At 46.9% G+C, this 24,740-nt stretch overlaps 1 protein-coding gene across 1 annotated transcript in view; it reads right to left on the minus strand.

The window, feature by feature from the left end:
- Positions 1 to 24,740, minus strand: part of GPATCH8 (G-patch domain containing 8) — a 73,077-nt gene that overhangs the window by 18,474 nt on the left and 29,863 nt on the right. Inside the window, 3 exon segments of the mRNA XM_015422796.1 lie at positions 17,505 to 17,648; positions 21,371 to 21,457; positions 23,526 to 23,593. Of these exon segments, the coding sequence (XP_015278282.1) occupies positions 17,505 to 17,648; positions 21,371 to 21,457; positions 23,526 to 23,552 (258 nt within the window). The 5' untranslated portion in view covers positions 23,553 to 23,593.

The raw sequence follows: 24,740 nt of genomic DNA on the forward strand, positions 1-24,740 counted from the left end.
CCTCAGTTGAACAGGCTTCCTCAGGAGGCGGTGGGCTCTCCTTCTTTGGAGGTTTTTGAACAGAGGCTAGATTGCCATCTGACAGCAATGCTGATCCTGTGAATTTAGGCAGATCTTGAGAGAGAGGGCAAGAAGGGTTGCATCAATGCTTAATTCTTGTGGCCATGGTAAATGTTACCAGGGAAATGCCAATCACCACTTTGGGGGTCAAGGAAGCAATTTTCTCCAGCTCACTTTGGCCAGGGATCTTGGAGGTTTTTTGCCATCTCCTGGGCATGGAACAGGGATCACTGTGAGTGTGTGTGGGGGTATTTGTGAATTTCCCGCATTGTGCAGGGGGGTTGGACTAGATGACCCTGGAGGTCCCTTCCAACTCTGTGATTCTATGATTCTATTCTATGTAGTGCTGAAAACCATGGCCAGAAGGGGGGCGCCAGAATGATCTCTACCTGTTGTTCCCTGATCTTTCAGATCACTTTCGGGAGAACTGGGACCGGAATTTGGCCTGGGGATGATGGAACCTGGTGAGGAATCAATCCATTTGATGGTTCCTTGGTGATGCAAAAAGGTTTACTTGTGGAAGGCTGTCAGCAAGCTGCCATTCTGTTTTCTGTGACCTCTGTGTACATATCCTTTCCCTGTTGCACCCGGCTTGTTTTCTATCATCCTGCTCCTGCGTTGGAATGCACAAGATAACTGCTGGAGGTTGTGTGGGGGAGAAGATGCTGTAATGCTTGCCTATTGCTTTTCTCATGAGTACTGCACCTGTGTTTTGTCTGATGTTCTGCCTGGTTCCCATGGACTGGGCGCGCAACCGTTTCATTAGCCCGCCAGCGGGAAAGCTATTCATTGGATCTGTATCTGTTTGAAGTTCCTTTATTATGCTTGACCTAACTGTGTATCCCCAGTTCTAACAAAGAACGTGTTTGAGTATGTCTTCAACGCTTTGAAATAAATTTTGCTTTTCTTGAAAACGTGGATTTATTCTCGATGCTTGGGGATCCAACATATTGTTAGAACTCTCTTTCTCCTATCGTTCCGAATCTGGCAAGATCATGAGCGGAATTGAGGGAAATCTACCTAACACGGAGGGGGACTCGGGATCGGTCCCACAAACCTCCGCGTCTTTGGTGTTCACGACTGCAGCCTCCATGGAGGGTGCCGTGGGGGGAACGATTCCCCGCCTGCCTGCACATCTGTCTTGGCCGCCTCCGACCCCTTCGCAATGGGGTCCGCGGAAGACTCACCAGCAGGATGATTGGACTATGTACAACACCCAAGGCACCCGTGAGGTGTACTCCCGTCGGGGGAGCGGATTACGTGAGAGTCTGTTTGACAAGGGATTGTTCCCGGAACCTGGGTCTACCTCGGAGAAGGGGAGCCCCAAACAGGACCTCGAGGAGTGGATGTTCGAGCCGTCGGGACCGAGTGGTCACGCAGAAGATGAGGAGGGCACCGGAGCCTTCCAAACGGAAGAGGACTATGACCCACCCCCGGACTACCGCCCTCGGGACCCCATCCCGGAGGAAACTACCGGGGAACGACTAGCAGAACTGGAAGACTCGGTGAGAGACTTAATGCGGGCATTCCAGGATGTGATGGAAGGTCTGCCGGGAATGATGGACGTTAGAATGGCTAATTTCCTTGACGCACACGCCGCGCAGCAACAAGTTGCTCCTGCACCGGGATTTCCCGCGCCGCCGATGCCTGCCCAGCCGCTACAAGCACCGGGAGTTCCCGCGCAGCAGGTACCTGTGCAGCCGCCGGTGAGACCGCCTCTGCAAGTGCCTGTGCAACCGCCGATGCCGGGGGGTCCGCCGGTGCCGGGTCTGCCGCCACCACTGAGGCCAATGCCAGCGGGGCCACCGGTTGTACCGGGTTTCCCTCCCAGGGGAGTCCCGGGGCAGCTGGGCCCGTTGGTGAGGCCTCCACGGTATTCCAGATGAGGTCGCACCATTGATTTATATAGCGGCATTATGATATTGGCTGATCTGTTTACAATACCCTTCCTAATAATCCCCAGCATAGCATTGGCCTTCTTTATTGCAGTCACACACTGTCTCGACATTTTCAGTGAGTTATCTACTACAACTCCAAGATCTCTCTCTTGATCTGTCTCTGCCAGTTCAGACCCCATCAACGTGTATTTATAGTTAGGATTTTTGGCTCCAATGTGCATCACCTTGCACTTGGCCACATTGAACCCCATTTGCCATGTTGACGCCCACTCGCCCAACTTTGACAGATCCCTTTGGAGTGCCTCACAATCCTCACTGGTTTTCACCACCCTGAACAACTTCGTATCATCCGCAAATTTAGCCACTTCACTGCTTACTCCCAACTCCAAATCATTAATGAACAAGTTAAAAAGCAGTGGACCAAGTACTGATCCCTGTGGTACCCCACTGCTTACACCCCTCCACTGGGAGAACTGCCCATTTATACTCACTCTCTGTTTTCTATTAATTAGCCAGTTTTTGATCCATAAAAGGACTTGTCCTTTTATCCCATGATTTTTGAGCTTGCTTAGGAGCCTTTGATGAGGAACTTTATCAAAAGCTTTCTGGAAGTCAAGGTAAACAATATCTATTGGATCCCCCTTGTCCACATGTTTGTTCACCCCCTCAAAGAACATTAACAGGTTAGTGAGACAAGATCTTCCCTTACAGAACCCATGTTGAGTCTGCCTCAATAGGTTTTGTTCATCTATGTGCCTACTAATTCTTTCCTTAATAATGGTTTCCACCAATTTACCCGGTATCGACGTCAGACTGACAGGCCTGTAATTTCCCGGATCTCCTCTGGAACCCTTTTTAAAGATGGGAGTGACATTAGCTACCTTCCAGTCCTCAGGAATGGAGGCTGATTTTAAGGAGAGATTACATATTTTTGTCAGGAGATCCACAAGTTCACAATTGAGTTCTTTCAGAACTCTTGGATGTATGCCATCTGGGCCTGGTGATTTATCAGTTTTTAAGTTGTTTATCAGTTTTAGGACCTCCTCTCTCGTCACCTCAATCTGACTCAGGTCTTTCAACACCCCTCCCGAACTCAGCGGCTCTGGAGTGGGCAAGCACCTCTCATCTTCCACAGTGAAGTCGGAGGCAAAAAATGCATTTAGCTTCTCAGCCATTTCCCTATCATCCTTCAGTACTCCTTTTACCCCTTGGTCATCCAAGGGCCCCACTGCCTCCCTGGCTGGTTTCCTGTTTCTAATGTATTTGAAGAAAGTTTTATTGTTGGTCTTTACGCTTTTTGCTATATGCTCCTCATATTCCCATTCTGCCTGCCTGATCACAGACTTGCATTTTATTTGCCACAGCCTGTGTTCCCTTATATCAACCTCACTGAGACCAACTTTTCCACCACTTAAAGGAATCCTTCTTACCTTTTACAGCTTCCATTACTTTGTTTGCTAACCATGCACGCTTTTTTCTATACCTAGTTGTGCCTATTTCTTCCTTCTTGTTCCATTGTCCCTGTACTGGAACTCCGTCCAGTGTCACTTCCCATTTGGATAAGCTTGCATCTGTGAATATTCGCTTCATTTCTGTAGTCCAATATCTCTTGCCTTGAAAGAAATTGGACATCTTCGTCCACCTTATCAGACTGTATTTCCTCTTCACTCTATCTGGTTTTGGAAGGGTCTCAGAAGCTGCTGCAGTTGTCTGGAATGAGATCTGCCTCATTGTGTTGCATCTATGTTTGAGATTAACAGAACCATCAGGATGGTGAGGTACATCAGTGATGAAGACCTGCTCTTTGTTATGGCTGATGCTATTTCCTTTGTATTTCTCGTGTTTTTGTCTGTAACGAATAGGCAGTTGGATGTGGGGTCTATGGGCATACCTAGGTGTTCCAACCTCTGCGTTGGTGCCAGAGAACTCTTGTGGAGGTTCACTAGAAATCCGTGGGCCTGTAGACACTGGATGGTTTTCTCTGGAGCCAGGGAAGCGGCATAGTATAGTGTTTAAGAGTGGCAGATTCTGATCTGGAGAACCGGGTTTGATTCCTCACTCTTCCTCCACATGCAGCCAGCTGGGTGACCTTGGGTGAGTCCCAGTTCTCTCAGAGCTCTCTCAGTACCACCTACCTCACAGGGTGTCTGTTGTGGGGAGAGGAAGGGAAGGTCACTCTAAGCTGCTCCGAGACTCTTTTGGGTAGTGAAGGGTAGGATATAAAACCAACTCTTCTTCTTCTGCTGCTGCTGCGTCCTCTATTGTCTTGCATAAGGACCTGGGCTTGATTAACAGGTCATCCAGGTAAGGATGGATGTGTACTCCTTGTTCTCTTAATTTCATCACTGGATTGATAAGTAGTTTGGAAAATACCTTCAGGACTGTGGAGAAGCCAAAGGGTAGGGCTCTGAATTGAAGACAGAACTCCCTGCCACAGAAGCACAGAAATTTCTGGTGGCCTCGAAAGATTGGTATGGGGAGGTAGGCCTCCATTTGGTCTATTGAGGTGAGATACTCGTCTTGTTATAGGGACTCGATGATTGAACATAGGGTCTCCATTCTGAAATACCTCAGTTTCACGAACCTGTTGAGGTATTTCAAATTGAGGATTGCTTTCCAGTCTCCATTCTTTTTTGGACCGTAAAGAAAACAGTAGACTCCATGTCCCACTTCTGATTGGGGGGCAGGCTCTATGGCTTGAATACTGAGATGATGTTCTGTTACTTTGTTGGTTTTGAGACATTTGTGAGGGTTTCTGTGGACAGGGGAGGTCATAAATAGCTTCAGTGGGTAGCTGCGGAATTCTATGGTGTATCCATTGGTAACTGTTCCCACTGCCAAGCTGTTGGCTTGGGAATTGATCCAGACATCCCTGAAGTGGAGCAAACATCCCCCACTGGAGTGGGTAGCGAGTCATGCCTTAGTGATTTTCCCATCTGGATCTGCTCTATCTGGTCTGGCCTTTGATTGTTTGTTGAATCTGGAGTTGAAGTTCCCTCTTCTGAATTATTGTCTTGATTGGCTCCAGTTGGGCCTTCTGGCGTCTTGTTTGAATCTTGGTAGTGCACGTTGGGCATGAAAGGCAAAATTTCCGAAGGGCCTTCTGTCATTGCACTTCAAGGTTCTCGGTAGCGCCTTTTTCTTATCCCTAGTCTCTACTAGGATTCTGTTGAGTGGCTCACTAAACAAGATATCTCCCTGGAATGGGTAGGCAGAGACTATGGCCTTTGAATGGTAATCTGCCTGCCATACCCTCAGCCATAGAATTCTTACGGCTGCTGCTGCTGCTGCTGAAGCCATTGCTCTGGACGAAAAGATCAAGGAATCCAGTGTTGCATCTGCTGTAAAAGATATGGCTTTTAGAAGTCTGTTGGCTCTTTCATGCAATCCGCGATTGTTGTCAGGAATCAACTGAAGTACTTTCAGAGTCCAAACTATGGCAGCTCTGGACACAATAGAAGCGGCCATATTCCTTAAATAGCAGAGTTGGACACATTGGCATTATTTCACCCTACTAGCAAGTCTCGCAAGCCAGAACAGCCCAATAAAGACCAGTCTTTTTATGACTGTGACGTGGATCTTCACCTGTGCAGAGCCAAAACCTCTGGGGCACTAACAGGCTTACACTTCTACTGCTTCTGGTGTCTTTAAGCATCCTATCTCTCACCACTAAACATCCTGACAATATTGTGTATGTGCACCACAGAGGATGCAGCATTAATGAGAGGAGATAGGGGCTTAACAGGCTGACCTGGCTCATCTGAGGAACAAATATAGGTGGTGGTCATCTGTATTTGGTCCTAGGAGGTTTACCCAGGTAGTATTTTTAATTGATTAATGTTAAGGAGTACCTTGGACTGCAAGAAGATCCAATCAGTCAATCCTCAAAGAAATCAACCCTGACTGTTCCCTGGAAGGCCAGATAATGAAACTGAAGCTCAAAGACTTTGGCCACCCAATGAGAAAGGAGCCCTTGCTGGAGGAGAAGACCCTGATGCTGGGAAAGACTGAAGGTCAAAGAAGACGGGGACGGCAAAGGATGAGATGGTTAGACAGTGCCATAGATGCAACGAACATGAAATTGAGCAAACTTCAGAGGACGGCAGAAAACAGGAGGGCCTGGCGAGATCTTGTCCATGGGGTTGCGAAGAGTCGGACTCGACTGTGCGACTGAACAACAAAAAGGAGTATCTGAGGTTTATAGGCACACAAATTCTGAAACAGACATATCTTGTGTAGAAGCAGGGATCCAGGAATCACCTTTGGCCATGAGTTTGCCTAGAACTGCTAAATGCCAGTCAAAACACATGGATACTCCAAAAGAATGCATTCACAAACCATGAAGAATGCAGAATACAAGAGAGAATTGCAGGGACAGAAAATACTACTTTAACCATGCCATTGTCATCCCATTGGCTTCTTGCTCGTATCTATATGGCATACTTGTCTACCCACCAATATCAGTCCAATTAAAAGCAAGATAAAGGCAATTCCGTAAAACATACAAAAAATTGCTGCAGCACAAAGGTATGAAACACCTACGCTGAAAAACATGTTGGTAAGGCGAGGCATTCTCTGAGAACTAGAATTTAAAACACCAAGGTAAGTTGAATAACAAGTCTTTAGAGGCACCACTGTACCACACTTTTTGGAAATGAACCACTGTTTTAACAGTTTTTGCTTCTGTGTTACTGAAAATGGTATACTCATTGTGACATTGTGTTCTACTTCAGAGAGAGGTTTTTGGGATACATACTTTTGGTATTATGCAGCCTAGCTAACTGAATGACGAGTTGGAATTGTCTTTACCTAACCTTTGTCCACTTTAAGATGAGCATTGTTGTTAAACAGGCATGAGTCAGCAGCTGTTTTACAGCTGTGGCCTTGCACTGAATGAGCCTGTTGGATTGAAACTGACACCTCCCGCTCTTTATTTAATTGGTAATTATGTGGCTTTCTAGCTTATTTACTTTTGTGAATTTGATATGGACTGAACATGCCAGTGCTGTCCCTCTTATTATATCATGGTTGTGTATATCAAAAAGTAATTATTGTATTTCTTTTGTGGTGTGAAGGGTAGATAGTGGCAAGTGTTTAATTGTTTCTGGTGCCTTCATGGGAGGAGGAGGAGGAGGAGGAGATTGGATTTATACCCCGCCCTTCACTTGGAGCCTCAGAGTGGTTTACAACCCCTTTCCCCTTCCTCTTCCCACTACACACACCCTGTGAGGTAAGTGGGGCTGAGAGAGCTCTGACAGAGAACTCCTCTTGAGAGAACAGCTTTGAGAAAAGTCTGGCTTGCCCAAGGTCACCCAGTAGCTGCATGTGGAGGAGTGGGGAATCAAACCCAATTCTCCCAGATTAGAGTCCGCACTCTTATCCATTACACCAAGAGGCACACTCTGTATCTGAAGAAAGAATAACATTTATCTGAAGAAGACAATTTGAAATGTCCTGCTAGCAGCCATAATCTATGTTCTTCATAAGGCTCCCAGCTTTTTGATTCATGGCTCACTTTTCAATGATGTCATTCAGTTCTTCTTGTGTAACCTTCTTATTCATGTTTTCTTGCAAGTAGCCACTGGATTTTCTTGTTCCTGATATATATACCTTCTATGTAATAATATACGTTTTCCAAAATAGACTTTTCATACTGGAAAAAAAATCTTCTGTTTGTCAAAATGCATTTTTCATACATTTTTCATTGTTACTGGGTAGTCCCCACCGCTTTTAGACCAATCAAAAAGCAACATTTGTCATTTATGGAAGTATCCTCAAAAGAGCATAGATCAAGACGTGTAGCTGTGTTAGTGTGTCTTCGAAGTAGGGTCCCCCCCGCTTTTAGACCAATCAAAAAGCAACTCATTTGTCATTTATGGAAGTATCTTCAAAAGAGCATAGATCAAGACGGGTAGCTGTGTTAGTGTGTCTTCGAAGTAGGAAAGAGCCAGAGTCCAGTAGCGCCTTAAAGATTAACAAAATATTTTGTTAGTCCTTAAGATGCTACTGGACTCTTTCTCGTTCCTCAAAAGAGCAATCAGGCTCTGGGACAAGCAGTAAGCATGAGGGTTCCCCAACCAAGGCTGAGCAGCTGGTGCAAAGCAGATCTTCAGCTCTGGTTTCAAAGTCCAGCATGAGTGCGCCTAAAATGAATAATCAGGTATTAGCCAAGGGGATCAATGGCTGGCATCCACGGTTTCCACTTGGAGGGTGAATGGATGCCGATTCGAGAATCCCTGAGCAGGAGTGCTCCTCAGTGCCCGCGGTCCCCGCTCTCTTACCTGGCAAGGTCCTTCAAACAGTCCTGAACAAAGCTTAGCTGAATACGAATGCCTTTTCCTTTCCTTCTTGAGACAGCTGTACTATATTGCAGACAAGCCTATGCAGGGCCAACGACGGCCTGGAATCAATTAATCTCCAGCTAGCCCAGCAGTCCTCTCAAGGCCAGCTTAACCAGCTAATAATAACCAAGGTCATTACTGCACATTCCAGCAGGGGATTTGCCTGGATGCCTGAACATGCTTCCCTAGCAGATCAAGCACTGCTAGCCCAAAACTGAATCCCAAAGAAGGTATGGACCACCTCAGTTATGATGAAACCCTTGCTCTGAATGGTTGGGGATGAATCCAACTCAAACGTGAGTTTCTAATAATTCACATATTAGTAGGCTTAACGGAGCTCCCTTCCACGTGTTCCCCCAGCATTAGTTTGGCAGGTTAAGACGTCCAGCGCACATAACTTGCTGGTAAACCACTCTGGGTGCTCTTCAGCAAAACAAATGAGGGACAGAAGGATTTTAAATAAACGCACGAAGAATTTTCTTTTCCATACCAACAGACCAGAACTGTGATGAAACTGCTGTGGCTCAAATTAAACTCTGGCACAGGGGAGAGAATAGGGCAGGTGTTGTTGGGGAGGGAGAGGTAAAGGATAAGCACTGCAAGCTATAAAAATTGAGAAGCTGCACAGTAAATACTCGCACATTTTCCGCACGCACAAGCAGAGATGAAGCGCCACCAATGGCCCTCTCTCCCACGGTACAATTCTAGATGACAAAAAAAAGGGCTGAGCTGAAAGTAGCTGGCATTACTGAGTAGCATCATGTTTAGGAAGGGCATTTACATAAATGGAACACTGGAATTACCATGATGGTTCCTTCTTCTTGAGGAGGAGGAGAACACTCTGATATGCTTGGGTTTCTCTACCCACAATCCCTGAAGGCAGGAAAATGGCAGTCAGTCACCCTTCAGGAAAGCGTAAAAGGCTGAAAAGAGACGCTCCAATTAGGGTGGACCCAGAGTATCCTCCTCACCCTTGCGAAGAAGGAACCTTCATGGTAAGTCCAACGTTCCATTCTCTCTTGAGGGGGAGGAGGACACTCTCATAGGCTAGGGATGTTACAAAATTCATCTGATTCAGGAAGGGAAAGAATGACTGCCAATTGTAGTTAATGTGCTCTGATCCCTCTAGAGCTTGAAAGCTCTAGGATTCATACGCCAAAGAAATGCAGTCCTTTAGAAGAGAAGAGATTGGATTTATACCCCGCCCTTCACTTGGAGTCTCAGAGCGGTTTACAAACTCCTTTCCCTTCCCCTCCCCACAACAGACACCCTGTGAGGTGGGTGGGGCTGAGAGAACTCTGACACAAACTGCTCTTTTTCAAGGACAGCTGTGCCAGAGCTTGTGACTGACCCAAGGTCACATCAGCAGGTGCAAGTGGAGGAGTGGGGAATCAAACCCGGTTCTCCCAGATTAGAGTCCACACACTTAACCATTGCACCAAACTGGCAGTCCTTTAGCCATCTGCTTAGTGTAGCCTTGGAAACTTTTTTTCTTTGACTGTTAGATGAAAGGCCAGAAAAAGGGTATCAGACTTCCTAAATGGCTTAGCCCTTCTGATATAAATGTGAACATGAAGTGTCAATTCTTTTCCCAGGATGAGGTTTGGGGCGGAAGGATGGCAAACATACCTCCTATGAGGCGTGAAATGGGCCTCAGGTATGAAGGCGGGATCTGGGCGCAGGACCACCATGTCTTATGGAATATGCATCAACATTTCTGGTGGAAAGACCACTTATCTCCAAGACTCGCCCTGCTGATGTAACTGCTCCCAGAAAAAGTACCTTCAGGGTAAGGAACTTCTAAAGTGGTACACCATACACTGATGGAAGCATGGTGCTCAAAGTGTCAAGTCCTGGAATGCAATCCGTCTCACGAACACTCCTGTAGCAGCAAGATTTATTTATTAAGAGAAAGAAAGGATTGAAGCATAGACACTTTCGTGTTGGAACTGACTCCCAGATGTCAGTCCCGACAATATACTGGGAACAGGAAATCCCCCAAACACCCCTTAGCCAATCAATGCACCCACTCAGCCCGCCAAACGTTTGCTCTGCCCATACCTCTGCCCCCTAACACCTGCATCCTGACAGTTCCACTATCTAGAAGCTGCTTAGACTACAAGCTGAGTCAGTGTGAGCTAGCTCACAGTTTTTTAGCCTCCGGCTCACACATTTTTGTCTTAGCTCAGGAAGGAGGGCTCCAGAGCAAACTAATTTATGCAGCGGCCAAATCACTCGCTCACAACTTTAATGCCAGGAGCTCACAGAGTAGAATTGTTGCTCACAAGACTCCACAGCTTAGAGGGAGCATTGCCCAGCAGTAATGCTGTCTGTCCGCAAGCATATATGTTTAATTGAGACAGACCTGCCAGACGAACTGCATGCAGTTCTAAAAGACTGACGCTGAGGGAAGCCTCTTTGATGGGACCAAGTCCGGTGTGCAGTGGGCTCCCCAGCCCACCAGAGTGGCATCTGTCGTGATCTGTAGGTCTGAGGACACTCAAAAAGGAAGCGTTCTGTTTGCCCACGGTCAAGGAAACACGAGGTCAAACCCCGTGGGTTCCCAGGGCAAGTGCACACAAGAACCAGGCTGTTATTTATTCGAGAGATAAGAAAAATTACTTCCAGCACATTATTCAGAAATCGTACAGACCAAAAAAAAACAACAAAGCTAGTTTCAACTACCTAACACTCTCTGAAGAGTTTCTATAGGAAGGCCTCCGGTCAGCATCTTCTACAACAGGGCCAGATTTGTTATGAGGGCCAGATCTGGCATAAACGTCACTTTGTCGGGCCGGGCCACGTGTGCCATAAAACGTAATGCCAGGTACCGGAGATAGAAACTGTATAACGGACAGCAGCTGGTAAGCTCCGAGTTGGTGTATCCTCACTGCAAGGTCCCATGGGCTGGAAGGGGGGTGCGAAGGAAGACCCACATGGGCAGACTGGAGAGCCGGCGGTGCAGCACTGGGCAACACTCTCACGCTGCTTGACGGCTGCAGATGAGGTTGCTTTGCCATGCTGAAGTCACAATCTGAGTGGCTCTGCCCACTCCCCCCCCCCCCCATCTCCCTGTTTCTAGAAATTGCAGGTCATAGTCTTTGGCCCATAGTTCATGAAAATCTCAGCTAGCTTCTCACTTCTGGGCCACAGCTCAAATGATAATTCTTGGCCCACCCAGTCAGGTGATGATCACATCCAATCAGAGCGTGTCTCCAAGAGAAACCTCTAGATGATTACATCGCCTCTTCCAGCCTCTTCCAGTCCAACACAGATCACAGGTTCCCATGAGCAGTTAATTAACTGGCCTCCATCTCCGGCCTTGAAGGTGATAAGAAACTTGAAGGCCAGAAAGGCCAATTAACAACACCTGCAAGTCAACTCAGACCCATCACTGTTCACGTTAACCCTTGGGGGGAATGGGTGGGGAAGGTGGTGGCCCCACTGGTGGACCTCCTGATGGCCCCTGGTATTTCTGGCCACTGTGTGACACAGAGTGTTGGACTGGATGGGCCTTTGGCCTGATCCAACATTGGCATCTCTTATGTTCTTAAGGTGCTTTGCTTCACACCCACCAAAGGAGGTCCTTCCTGAGATGATGACTGATGTCAACTCTGATGTGTTTTCTGAAAGATATGAACCTTTGATATGGCAACAGTGTCCACTGATGTACCTGAGAATGCACCCCAGGCCCAAGGGACTGTCTCGATTGCTGCATTCACATAGCCTAGCACACATGATCGGAACTTCAAGTCCATTTAATTTGCAGAACAAACCTGTGTCATAGCCTGGAAAATTTTCTCAGCTCTGTCTAGGGGAAGAAATATTTTTTTCCTAGATTGAATCTATCACCATCCCCAAATGCACAATGACTTGGGTTGGGGTTAGTTGCCTCTTCTGGAAGTTGATTATAAAGCTGTGAGTGGAACAGTGTCCTGAATGTATCTGAGGGCCTGATCTCAGGAGGGCAAACTTATATGGAGGTCGTCAAGGTATGGATGGACACGAATTCCTTTGAGATGCAGGCTTGCAGCAAGTGAGATGATTATCTTACTGAACATCAAGAGAGCTGCTGCTAACCCAAAAGACATGGCCCTGAACTGGAAGCGTGTTTGACCAAAGGTAAATCTGTCCCAAGGAGTTATGGGCACATGAAGATACATCATATCTATGGAAGCCACAATGGTCTTCAGGGTCTCCATCTTGAACATTCTGTACCTCACAAATCTGTTCAAGAGGTTGAGATCAAGGATAGCCCTCCAGACCCCATTCTTAATGGGAACTGTGAAAAAAATAAAACAGATGCCTAGGAACCTTTGAGATGATGGCACAGGTTCGGCAGAAGCGATCTCTATCAGATGTCTGATGGTGCCCCTGTGTGCACTGTCCCTTGATGGGACAGTGAGGAACTCATCAGTGCAGGAATCTGACGTGAGGTGGGGTGATGAATGCCATTGAATAGGCATGGGGCTATGGCTTCCTTTATGGCTGATAAATTCCAGGCTTGGTGGGATTTTTGAAGCAGTCCCCCCACTGGAGCTCACCTGGTGTCACTTTCGTAGTTGGTATTGTTTTTCTCCCGTACTGGAGGCTGGCGCTTGGGCCAGTTTGGTGTAGTGGTTAAGTGCGCGGACTCTAATCTGGGAGAGCCAGGTCTGATTCCCCCACTCCTCCACTTGCACCTGGCTGGAGGACCTTGGGCAAGCCGTAGTTCTGATAAGAGCTGTCCTTGAAATAGAGCAGTTTCTGTCAAGAGCTCTCTCAGCCCCACCTACCTCACAGGGTGTCTGTTGTGGGGAGGGGAAGCCGCTCTGAGACACCTTTGGGTAATGAAGGGCGGGGTATAAATCCAATCTCTTCTTCTCTTCTGACTTGCGGCTCTGAAGTCTGGCTGGGATTCAAGCCATGACTACTGCTTGGAGTCCAATCAAAATCAGGGCGGGGGCAGAAAGCTGCAGGATTTTTAATGTTCTTCATAACAGAGGAGGGAGATCCGCTGGAGAAAAAAGGCAGCGAGAGTTGGCTTGCTCTGCTGAGGGACTTCCTCGCCAAGCAGCTGGCCTTCCTCTTTATCCAAATGTGCACTGCAATCCTCTGACCCTAAGGGAGATCCCTGTCTTCAGATCTGCAGTCTGAGAAATTTGAGTAATTGCTCCTAATGGGGAGAGAGCTTTTACATGCTCCCTTGGCAGGTCAGGAAGTGCCTTTTCCTTTGCCAAAAGGCCCTGAAGTAGCTAGTTTTTTGTTTTTGTTTTTTTAAAGGTGCTTGGCGGGGGGTGGGGTAGATGAATCCAGTCTTAAAGGTGCCACTGGACTCAAACTTTGTTTGGAGACAAATTGTTCTAGCCAGTCCTGAAAACCGGTGGGACAACAAAGGCCACCCCCCTTTGACAGCATTTTGGTGGCTACTGAAGGCTGTGTTGAGGCGGCCCAATGGGCTGTGTGGCGAAACGGGGACCCGCCCTTGGCCCTGGGAGACTGAGGTGCCGTTCTGTGGCTCGCAGGCCCTTGTTTTGGCCTTCCCACCCAGCCTGGTGGGACTATTTCTCTTCTTTACCGCTGCCACCACTCACTGAATTGAGTTACCGCCTTCCTTGAGGGACAGTGAGACCCCCTCTGGCTAAATTCCTCACCTTGGGAAGTGGGTACCTCAATCTTTGGGCGCCCCCTGGAGAGTTGGCAACCCCTCCAATTTGGGCCTGTTTGTGTTCCCTGGCCTCCCTTTGCTCCTGGTAACGTGCAGAGCGGGGAGGACTATGTGATTAAGGCATGACCAGGCTTTTTAAACTCAAAAAAGGAATATTTATTTAACTATATACATATTGGGCACAGAAAATAAACACAGGCACTTCAACACAACCGGGGCACAGAAAATAAACAGGATAAAAATGCAATTCCTCTGTCCCTACCCACACACCCCTCTCTCTACCCCTGTAGTGGGTTGTGGCCTCAGGCCAGGATTTGCTTTCCCCCCTCCTTGTTGCGGAGAGAAACTCCCACCCTCCTCCTCCTCCTCGGGACTGGCCACCAGCACTGCCCCCCTCCTGGCTCTCCACCACGATCAATGGTGGCCTGGACTGCCAACCGAGTCTCTGGTAACAGGAGCCCCACCTGAGTTCTCCCTTGAACCTGCCGTCCACGCTGAAGACCGGGCTGAGACTGACTCTTTTCCCCTCAGGAGCCAAAAAAACCCTTTCTTCTTGGCCTCGCCCCTGGGGTGTGTCCCTCTTTTCCTGCTCTTTTCCTTCAGGGATGCTGGGAAGTGTAGGCAGGGAGGTATGGCAGCTCCACTGTTCCCTATGGAGTACCCCTACACACGTAAGGAACTACCAGGCTGGCAGCCATTTTGTCACAGGCTGGTTGTTCAGTAGAGGGCGCGGTTTTGGTGCCGAAAAGCAAGCCAGCTTCTTTGGTGTTTGAGCTGGACACGGCGTAATCGTTCGCTCTCTCCGGGAGCTCTGCCGCTGCAGGATGGCCAGGCGAAGTGGACTGGAGAGACCTTCTGCTCTACAGCCTGGAGATAATATTCCCCAACTCTCTCATGGTTGGAAGGCTCCGCTGGTGAAAACGTCACCACGACTGAAGCAGAAGGCAAAAGCAGGCATCCTCGAGGATGAGATCAGAACAAACAAGGGATTTCATTTTTAAACAAAGGGAAAGGCGCACAATTAGAAGAGGAAAAGTGCAACCAAAGAGCTCCTAGAAGGAAGTTCTCAGGAGCTCTCTAAATCCACTGCTCTCTCAGGCGGAGACAGGAGCCCAAATGTATCAGAGTGCAGAGTGCAGAGTATGAACGTAGGCCTAACGTTCTGAACACATCCTCATGCCACCTAGCTGCTTTACACAGAGGGCTACAGGGACTGCACACACCCAGCAGCCACCACACGAGAAACGGCTTGCAGCCCAAACTTTCTCCCATAACTGAGTGTCAAAGGGTTGGGCAACCTGACAAGTCTGCCCCCTGTCGCCATGGCACACCCTTTGGTATCGGTGTCTTGCCAGGGCCTCATTTCCCCCTCCCCTCTTACTCCTGGGGGGGGACAGCCGTCTCAGATGAGAGACAAGGGGAGGAGGTTACGTCACACACACACACACCGGCTCTCTGGCCTTCCTTACTCACGCACGCTCTCTGGGACTTCATGGAAGGGCCACACCATCTCCTCCTCGACTGGTATATCTTCCCCTCTTTTATATCCTTCCCCCTTTATTATCACCACCTCGTCCTGGCCCCGCCCCCACTTAAAGCCGTCAACGCTGGGGTGGGGCTCTTCTGACCTCGCCTGGCCCTCCTCTGGCCTCCTCTCCAATCGCTCGAGTTGATCAGCCCGCCCCAGAGCCAGTGCCACCCTGCTCTGCCTTGCCAGGCCGCCTCCCACCAGGTCATGTCCTGTTTGCTGGACACTGCTGTTGCCCGTCAGCCAGCCAGCCGACCATGGAGTTGCTTGATGCCGCTCCGCCTCCACCAGCCGCAGTCCTTTCTTGCTGCCAGGTAGGTGCCGCAGGGCCCCCAGGGGGGTTTGGTGGTCCCAGGGGGGCTCACCACGGGGGGCCCTCCCCTCCCCCTTTTCTGGGGGCAGTCCAGGTGTGCCCTGGACACAGAGGAAGTATGGCAGGACAGAAATATGCAATCCCATATCCCAATTAAGAAAACTATATGGCAAGGTGAAAAATAAATGCATGGACATTTCATTACTGGCTTACTTAGAGTTTATAAGGACTGAGACATTAATCTTCACCTTCACTATGTACCCATGCCATGTGCTATTTCAAATGAAGCTTCAGCCCTAGGACAGATCTTGGATCATAAGCGATTAGGGTGCCTTTTAGTATGCGCAGAGTTCAGCTGTCTCACCACTACACCTCAGCTTTATCCCCCAATACTTCTGTGACGACCCCTTAACTGGGGAGGTCTGGTTTTACTTTAAAAGTGTTCCTTTTTATTTTATTTTACTGGGTATTCCGGCTGCCACCAGGAAATTTAAGGCATTTCAAACCTTTATAATATAATATCTATCACTGGGTAGGTAAGTCGAGGGTTTAAGGTGTTCATGAGGGTCTATATGTTTCCTGAGGAATTATTTCTTCAGAATTGGCGACTTGAATAAAAGTAGATTAAAATAATTTGTAAATAATATAGTAGAACGAGGTAACCAGTACTGTGAATAGTTTTAACACTTGCTTTAAGTCTCACATAAGATCTGCTCCCTTTTCCTAAGGGATCTTTCAAGTAACATTGTAACTCATTAACTCAGGGTCATAAATGTTTCTTGTTTCACTGCAGTCTGTCACTCAGACTGTTATTTAACTTTTGTTTCCTTATACATTCAACGCTTCTTCATACACAGAACTTAATCTCTTCTATCACACACAAGAAGGTCTCTCCTTCAGACCTCAGAACGAACTGCTTTTCCTCTCTAACCCCAGAACAAAACTGAACTTCAACTGTCTTCCTTAACTGTCACCCCTGATAGACATACAAATCCTCCACACAGCATCACTTCCAAAACCCCTCCCCCTCTTTGTCACTCACCAATCACACCACTTGCTTGTTTCCACTACTCTAGACTATCACACAGTCATGCAACCAAACTTTTAAAGACACACACACACAGTTAAACATAAATATGGCTTCAAACAACATTTGAGTCCCAACACAATGAATGTCCTCAGCAAAAGGAACCCAGCTTGCTGAAATGCCTGCTGGCTTTTCAGATACTGTCGAAATGTCTTTAGTGTTCTCAGAATGAGCTCTCTTCCCCTTCTACCTGATGAACTCTTCCACACAAGAATTCACAGCTCCCTAAAGGTTTCTTCTTTCACATTTGAATTGGGGGGAATCGACCGAATGAGGGGTTTTTAACCACGAGGCTGTGATACATTTCAAATATTAAAACTCTACTATTCCATTTTCTAGCTAGTTAACCTCCGCTCACCCCCAAACCACACGGGCAAATGAAACACCTTCAAGTCCAAAAAAACCCAGCTAATCTTTGCATTCTGAACAAATCTTCTCACTTGATACGTGCATTAAGCATTTTAGCTATCAGCATATAGGAGTGGATCAAGTGCCTCCAAGATATTGTCGTCGGAGGCAAGGGGAGGGGGGAGGGATAGACGAGGAAGGTAGAGCAGACTGAAGAAAAGCCTTTGTACTGAGAAAACCACACATCAGCTGAAGAAATGACATGCAAGGCTGCCTTTTTACCTGTTTGTGGGCATGGTCATAGGAATTTATGTGGTTGTCAAACTCTTGATGCTTCTGGTACTGTTTATCACAGAGTTCGCAATAGAAGTTGGCTCGAAGGTCTTCGAGGGCCTTGGCAATGGCTTTTTCTTTGTCCATGTAATCCTGCAGCAGCAAAAAGAACCAAGACCTTCTACAAACTTTTTTTTCTAAGGGGGGGCAGCAAAGACTTTCACGCTTTTTCTTTTCATTGAACCAATGTACGTGTTATTGCCGGTATTTCCTGGTGTTTATATAACTCCAACAGTGGGTTAGGCATTAAACCAAAGTTACTGTGTTGCCAGCTCAGAGGACTTGCCCAAGGGAGAAAGCAAGGGACATGGCACACATATCTGGAACTGGAAACGAGGGCCAGGTACAGAGGAAGCGGATAGCAAGTGAGAAGCAAGCAAGGTACCTCTAGTAGGAAAGGTTCTCCTCAGAAGGCAGAGACTAAGGTAGGATGTGCAGGAAGAAGACCAGCAGGGGAAAAGAGAACAGGAAGCCCAACCAGGCAAAGAAAGAAGTGCACAGACCAAGGGCAATCTGACTTCTAGTGCTATGTGGTCTACTTTTAGTGCAGCTGTTTTGTAAAACTAGGGCCCCGGTCACACGGCAAAGTTGCCGCAGGAGAGGCACGGATGGTGGGTGAATTATCCGGGCACGATCACACCCCAACATCTGGGAAAAGTGGAGCGCACCCGTGGCTTACCACCGACAATGCATGTTAAAAAACTAGTACTTCCAAGGTTCTAGTAAACGTTTGCCACGGGCTGCCTCCAGACGCCCGTGGTGTGATTGCGCCGGCGCGCAGCATTCCCCTCCAGTCCCTCGTTTACCCACCGGAGCCGAGGGAAGGACCCGTGGTGTGCTGCTGGCGCATCTGATCGCGTAATCGTGGATCAAAGTGTGCCAGGGCAATTAGCTACGCCTCCCACCCGCGATATCCGGCCCGTGTGACTGGGGCCTTACATACACATGCCCTAGAATCTCTTCATCCACCAAAGTCAGAAAGACCCTTCCCTGGCAAAAATGGCATGTGGAATAATTATGTGACACCATAAAAACATCACTAGGAGAGAGGAAAGGAAGCACACAGTTAAAAGGACCCCTTGACCTCTATAACTGGAGGACTAAAGGTCACTAGCAGTCTCCATTGCCTCAAACCCAGCAAGGGAACAGCAGCCCACATGTTTGTTTACCCATAAAATTCTCTCCACTCTGTCTTTTTATTGTCAAACTGATCTCTCCTAGTAAGGACAAGACACGTGTGATATTTCCAGTTACGTACAGTGCCTGCCACCAGATTGAAGTGAGATCTTTTTTTTAAAAAAAGTTGAAAAGCAGGATAAAAATACAGTCAAGAAAGACACGAGAGAATGAAAGGCAACCTCTTGTAAAAGGCAGGAATGAAGATGATTATAAACCTGAGGAAGCTAGGTGTCACACTGCATAGCTCACCAGGACAGAATGAGATTGCAGAATGAGATTGCAGTCATGGTGATCATCTTTCATGCCGAAACTGAATCCGGACACGATGCAGGTGATGCCGGCACAGCCAATGGGGAACCAGATTTAGCCCTTCTGGATGACTCAAAAGTTATTCTTGACTGATCAATATTCCTAGATCCACTTTACTGAAGGAATAAGTGGGCTTGGTAGAAAGATCTGTCTTTTATTACATTCATACTGTTTGTAAACGTTTCCTTCTCTTAGATCTTGCCATGCGGATCCATGCATCTGTAGTTTTTCACACAGATAACTGCAACTCATTTTATGTGGGTTTATGTACCTTGAAGCCATCCTTGAAATGGGTGCAAAACATAGATGCTTGGCTAACATGAGCTTTGCACCATAAGTACATAATGCCAATAATAAAGCAAGCTCGCTGGTTATCTATATGTTTCAGAGCTCAATTCCTGGTGCTGGGTCTTAATCTTTAAAGCCCGTCACAGACTATGACAAAAACACCTGAGGGGACTGCCTATCCCTGTAAACATACCTGTTTAATTGAGTTTTTAATAGTAATTAGATTTTTATGGCTTTTATTTTTACTATTGCTGCTGGAACCCAAATTCGAATTGCTGACTACTTGTATTTTTATTGCTATTTTTACTGATATGATTCTCAATTACTATTGTAAGCTTTTTAAATACAAAGACATGGTCTTCATATACATAGTCCATGTCTCATACTTGACCAAATGATTCTGCATAAAAATGTCCAAGGTGAAGAAGACCATTTCACTGTACGGGATTTTTAGTGCTTCCTCTTAACCAACCATTGCATCTCCACAGTGTGGCCCAGTGTAGCTGTTCCAGGTGGTCAGAGGCCTGTTGGGGTCTGCCCTGCAGGAGGAGATGGACTGCTTGGTGGCCCACTGACCATTTTGCTCAGCACACTACAGATGAAATCTCTTGCATCTGTTCCAACGTGGGACTCTACGTTATTGTCAGCAGGGTCAGATGGGGTTAGGGTGCTGACCTGTCAAGTTGTTTGGGATAATTTTCAATTTATTCAACAGGAGTTATGTGGACAGGATCCTTGGAGGTTTGATGCCTACCACCTGCTTGTATGACCCTTGTGCTACTTGGATATTTAAATTGGGGTGTGTGTGTGTGACTGACTAGGTCTAAGAGGTAATCAATGCCTCTTTGAGAGGAGGTGCTGGTTGCCAAAGCTTTGAAATAAGCTGTGGTGTCTCCACTTCTAAAGAAGCCTATCCTGGACCCAGGAGATCTGCCCTTGAAAAGTGTTTGGTGCAGAAAGCTGCAGCCAGGATGCTGACTGAAGTGGGCTGTAGAGACCATATCACTTCAGTCTTGGTCCATCTACTCTGTATCCCAATATTTTTTCTGGGCACAATTCAAGGTGCTGGTGTTGACCTTTAAAGTCTTGCGTGGTTTGGGACCAACATACCTCAAGGACCACTTGCTCTATTATGAACTGATCCAACTACCACGGTCATCTTTTGAGGGTCTTCTTTGAGTCCCCCCGTCTTCTGAGATTAGGTGGGTGGCAACCCAAGAGTGGGCCATTTTGGTTTGGGCACAAAAACTCTGGAACTCTCTCCCCAGAGAGATATATCAGTGCCCTGCTGTTGCCATCTTCTGCCAGCAGGTGAAGTCATTTTTGTTTTGTCTGGCTTTCCATCAGAGATCCCTCCTTCCTCCCCAATGTTTTAATTGCTGCTTTTATGTTTTGTATGCATTTTAGCTGGTTTTAATTGTTTTAATGGTGTGTTTTTGTTGGTTTTAATGGTTTTTAAGGTATGACTTTATTACATATGTTAGTTGCCTTGGCAGTCCTTATGAGGGCAGAAATGTGAGGTACACCTTTATAAAATAAATAAAATAATCAAAAGTGTTTTTGGCTAAACATTTAGGAAGAACTTCCTGACAGTTAGAGCGGTTGCTCAGTGGAACAGGCTTCCTCAGGAGGTGGTGGGTTCTCCTTCTTTGGAGGTTTTCAAACAGAGGCTAGATGGCCACCTGACAGCTATGCTGATTCTGTGAACTGAGGCAGATCATGAGAGGGAGGGGCAGGAAGGGTTGCCTCAGTGCTTAGTTCTCGTGGCCCTGTCTTATACGCCCAGGAAAATGCTGATCGCCACTTTGGGGTCAGGAAGCCATTTTTCTCCAGGCCAGTTTGGCCAGGGATCCTGGAATTCTTTTGTCATCTTCTGGACATGGAGCAGGGGTCACTGGGTGTGTGTAGGGGAGGGGAGGTATTTCTGAATTTCCTGCATTGTGCAGGGGGTTGGACTAGATGACCCTGGATGTCCCTTCCAATGCTATGATTCTATGGTTCTATAATCTACAATGCAGGGAGGGAGTTCATTTGGGTACCTTGTATTTCTGCCTCAGCTCTTCGGTATCTTCCTTCTCCACTTCCAAGACCCTCCTCCGCTCTGTAGCATCTTCAGCATAATCAAGCTAAACAAACAAAGCAAACGAATTGGTCAGTCAGAAAATCTGGGTATTACCCAGCCAGTAAATAAAATGTCACATGCAGCAAGCAATCCTCTAATCTCTTCCAGGCTCAGCTCAGCTCATCACTGGGAACCAAATAATCTGTTCACTTGAATGATGTGGAATTCACAGCAGGGACAACAACCAAGTAAATGCTGAGCTAAGGATTTTATATTGGGGAAACAGAATTCATGAAGCACCTAAGTTCCTAAAGCAGAAGGCAATCTGTGACGCTTATCCCCACCCTCTCTCTATGAATATATAAAGCTGCCTTATGCCTGATCAGGGGACTGGCCCATTGAATCCAATAACATGGGCACTCCATGAAATTGCTGAGTTAGAACAGGTTATAACGGATAAAAGGATGTACTTCTTCACCCAAAGAGTGATTAACACTTGGAATTCACTGCCACAGGAAGTGGTGGCGGCTACAAGCATGGACGGCTTCAAAAGGGAATTAGATAAGCATATGGAGCAGAGGTCCATCAGTGGCTATTAGACACAAGGTATAGATAGGGGCTCTGGGGCAAGGGATGCTCTGTCTTCTTGGTGCTGGGAGGGGTCAAAAGTGGGAGGGCTTCTAATGTCCTGGCCCCACTGGTGGACCTCCTAATGGCACTGGTATTTCTGGCCACCGTGTGACACAGAGTGTTGGATGGGATGGGCCTTTGGCCTGATCCAACATTGGCATCTCTTATGTTCTTATATCTCTTCAGACATTATTGAGGAGGAAAAGGGCTTCTTTGATCCAATTACCTAGAATTCTTAATCAACAATGCCAGGGAATGAACTTGGGATTCCTCCTGCTACCAAGACTGATGGTGTTGAGGCCAGCCGAGAAACCTACATTTTAAGGGGGCTTTTCTAACTCCATCTGTTAATCAGGAATTGCCAAGATCATGACCAATTCCATTGGTCTGCATTTTAAGTAGACAGATCTGCTCATCACACTTCCATGATTTCATCCACCTTGTCTGTCCCCCGGAGCTGTCATTCCTCTATACTAAAAAGCCCTACCCCCATAACACACCAACCTTCTGATTATTGGTTAACTTATGCAGTAATTGTTTTTCCAATGTGTACTCAACACACTCTGCCCCACGTCAGGAGGAAGGATATTTAAAGGGAAAGAAGAGGACGTTGGCTTATGATCCCGCGCTTTGCTGCTCTCCCTGTGAGTACGTGCGTGGCAGGAGGGCCCAGGTGAAGAGCACCCTTTTCAGATATAATTTTAATATTTATTAACCTCCCCCCTTCAGCTGTATTTTTATGTACAATTTAAATATGGCCTGTGGGGTTCAAAAAGCAGGAGCCCAGTTGCACTTAAAGCCTTTTAAGGTGATGCACTGGACTTCTGGTTTGTTTTGCTACAACAATGCTTACATTTGCAAGCCTGCACACCTATTACTGACCTTTCCCCATATGGCTCTGACTAGGATATGTTCTCTTTAGTCAGTTTCAGAGGGCAGCGGTGTTGGTCTGGGGTGGGACAGTCAGATTCGAGTCTGGCGCTGCCTCAGAGACCACCTCAGAGTCTCCGGGTACCAGCTGTCAAGAGCCAAAGATCCCTTTGTCAGACGCAGAAGAACAGAAGTGGAAATCTGAGCCCTTTTAGTCCTACTTCCTTATGCATCTCTTTTATGTATTTCAGCAAACAAGAACTCTGGTCCACAGGACTAACGTGCCCAACTGGGACGTTTTTAAAAGACTGCCACTCAATTTTATTTGCTTACACTGATCTATTTACCGAAGGCCTAAAGCACACATTTTATTATTTATTTATTTATTGTATTGTATTTATACCCCGCCCTCCCTGCGAATGGGCTCATTGAGTTAAAATATATGCACACGAATCTTTTACTGAGACGGAAGAAGGAAAAGTCCGCATTCCCACCGGAAATGTATTCAAGATCCTTCAGAGAACACCCTCCTTGCCGGGCTGTCTATGCAAACCGTGGCGTTCTGCCAGCCCTAACGCACACACATGCCCAACTTCACATGGCACAAAGTATACAACGAAGGACCCACTCACCTCCATTTCCATCCGCCCCATGCCCATGACATCATACTTGACAACGATGGGGATCGGATCTGTTCTACCTACAAGAGAAGCAGACCAACTAGGTGAGTGGGGGAGGGGAGATAGAATCAGCTCCGGCAGGTCGCTCGTACACATTGGGTTGGTTAGAGATCTTGCCTTGAAGTGCAGAGACCAGAAAGCTACAGAGAACCAAACACAAGCCATTCTCACAGCTTACATTAGGTGGCGCATCTTGCAGACCAGACGTGCCTTTAATGCCCTACATCTCTCAGCACAGATACTTTAACAGGTTAACATTGAACTTAAACAGCCTAAGGCAGAAATATAGGGGTTTTTTTAGTTGTAAAAACAGTTTGTCCGAGACCACAGAAGATGGACTTTAGGAGGTAAAATGGAATAATAGGCAACCATGATCCATACGGGTAGACAATCAGAAGCATCGCAATCCTTACAAATGAAAGGATTGAACCCCCATTGAAGCCAGGTTTGCATGTCGTCACAGGAAGCTGGAATTCTCCTCTCCGCAAGGCTAGGTTTTAAGACTTAGCCCTAAAACATGCCTCCTGGACATATTTGCCCTGCTTTTCCCTTGTAAGCTGTGAAAAGGACTAGTTGCAAAGAAAACTGACTTTGAAACTAATCAAACTACGCTGAAGATTCCGTACATATTTTTAATCCACTCATAACCAGCCAAACAAAGCAAAATGGGGCAGACGAGCACTTTGACTACCACAGCCTTTGGGTGTTGTTTATTTTTACATCACAACATGCACTGTGAGTTGTGATGTAAGGCCACTGGGGAAATAAAGGAATTACTTACCTTATCCGATGCATACCTTGAGTGAGAAAACAGAATGTTTACTTCCCTTATTATCGGTTTGAGGGGGAGAGGGTGTCAACATTTTTTTCTCTCTCTGTTATACACACATACACACATATATTATACCCTTGGGCCAAAAGATGTCCAAGCTTGAATCATGCCAAAGTAAAGAGACTGGATTGATTTTTAAAATTGGTTCATGTGGCACATCAGATCATTCCATGTCTCAATATTTTAAAACTCTGTAACACTTTGTAATGAAGAGTGCTGCCCATGTAAGAGGGCACTGATTTGGAGACCTGGGTTTACATCTCTGTCAAGGACTTCACTGGTCTTGCCTCTACTCTCCGTGAAATAGGAGTACATTAAAACCTTCTTCACAAGGT

Source organism: Gekko japonicus, unplaced genomic scaffold (assembly GCF_001447785.1).
Source record: "Gekko japonicus isolate JY-2015 unplaced genomic scaffold, Gekko_japonicus_V1.1 scaffold3825, whole genome shotgun sequence".
NCBI classification, from domain to species: domain Eukaryota; kingdom Metazoa; phylum Chordata; class Lepidosauria; order Squamata; family Gekkonidae; genus Gekko; species Gekko japonicus.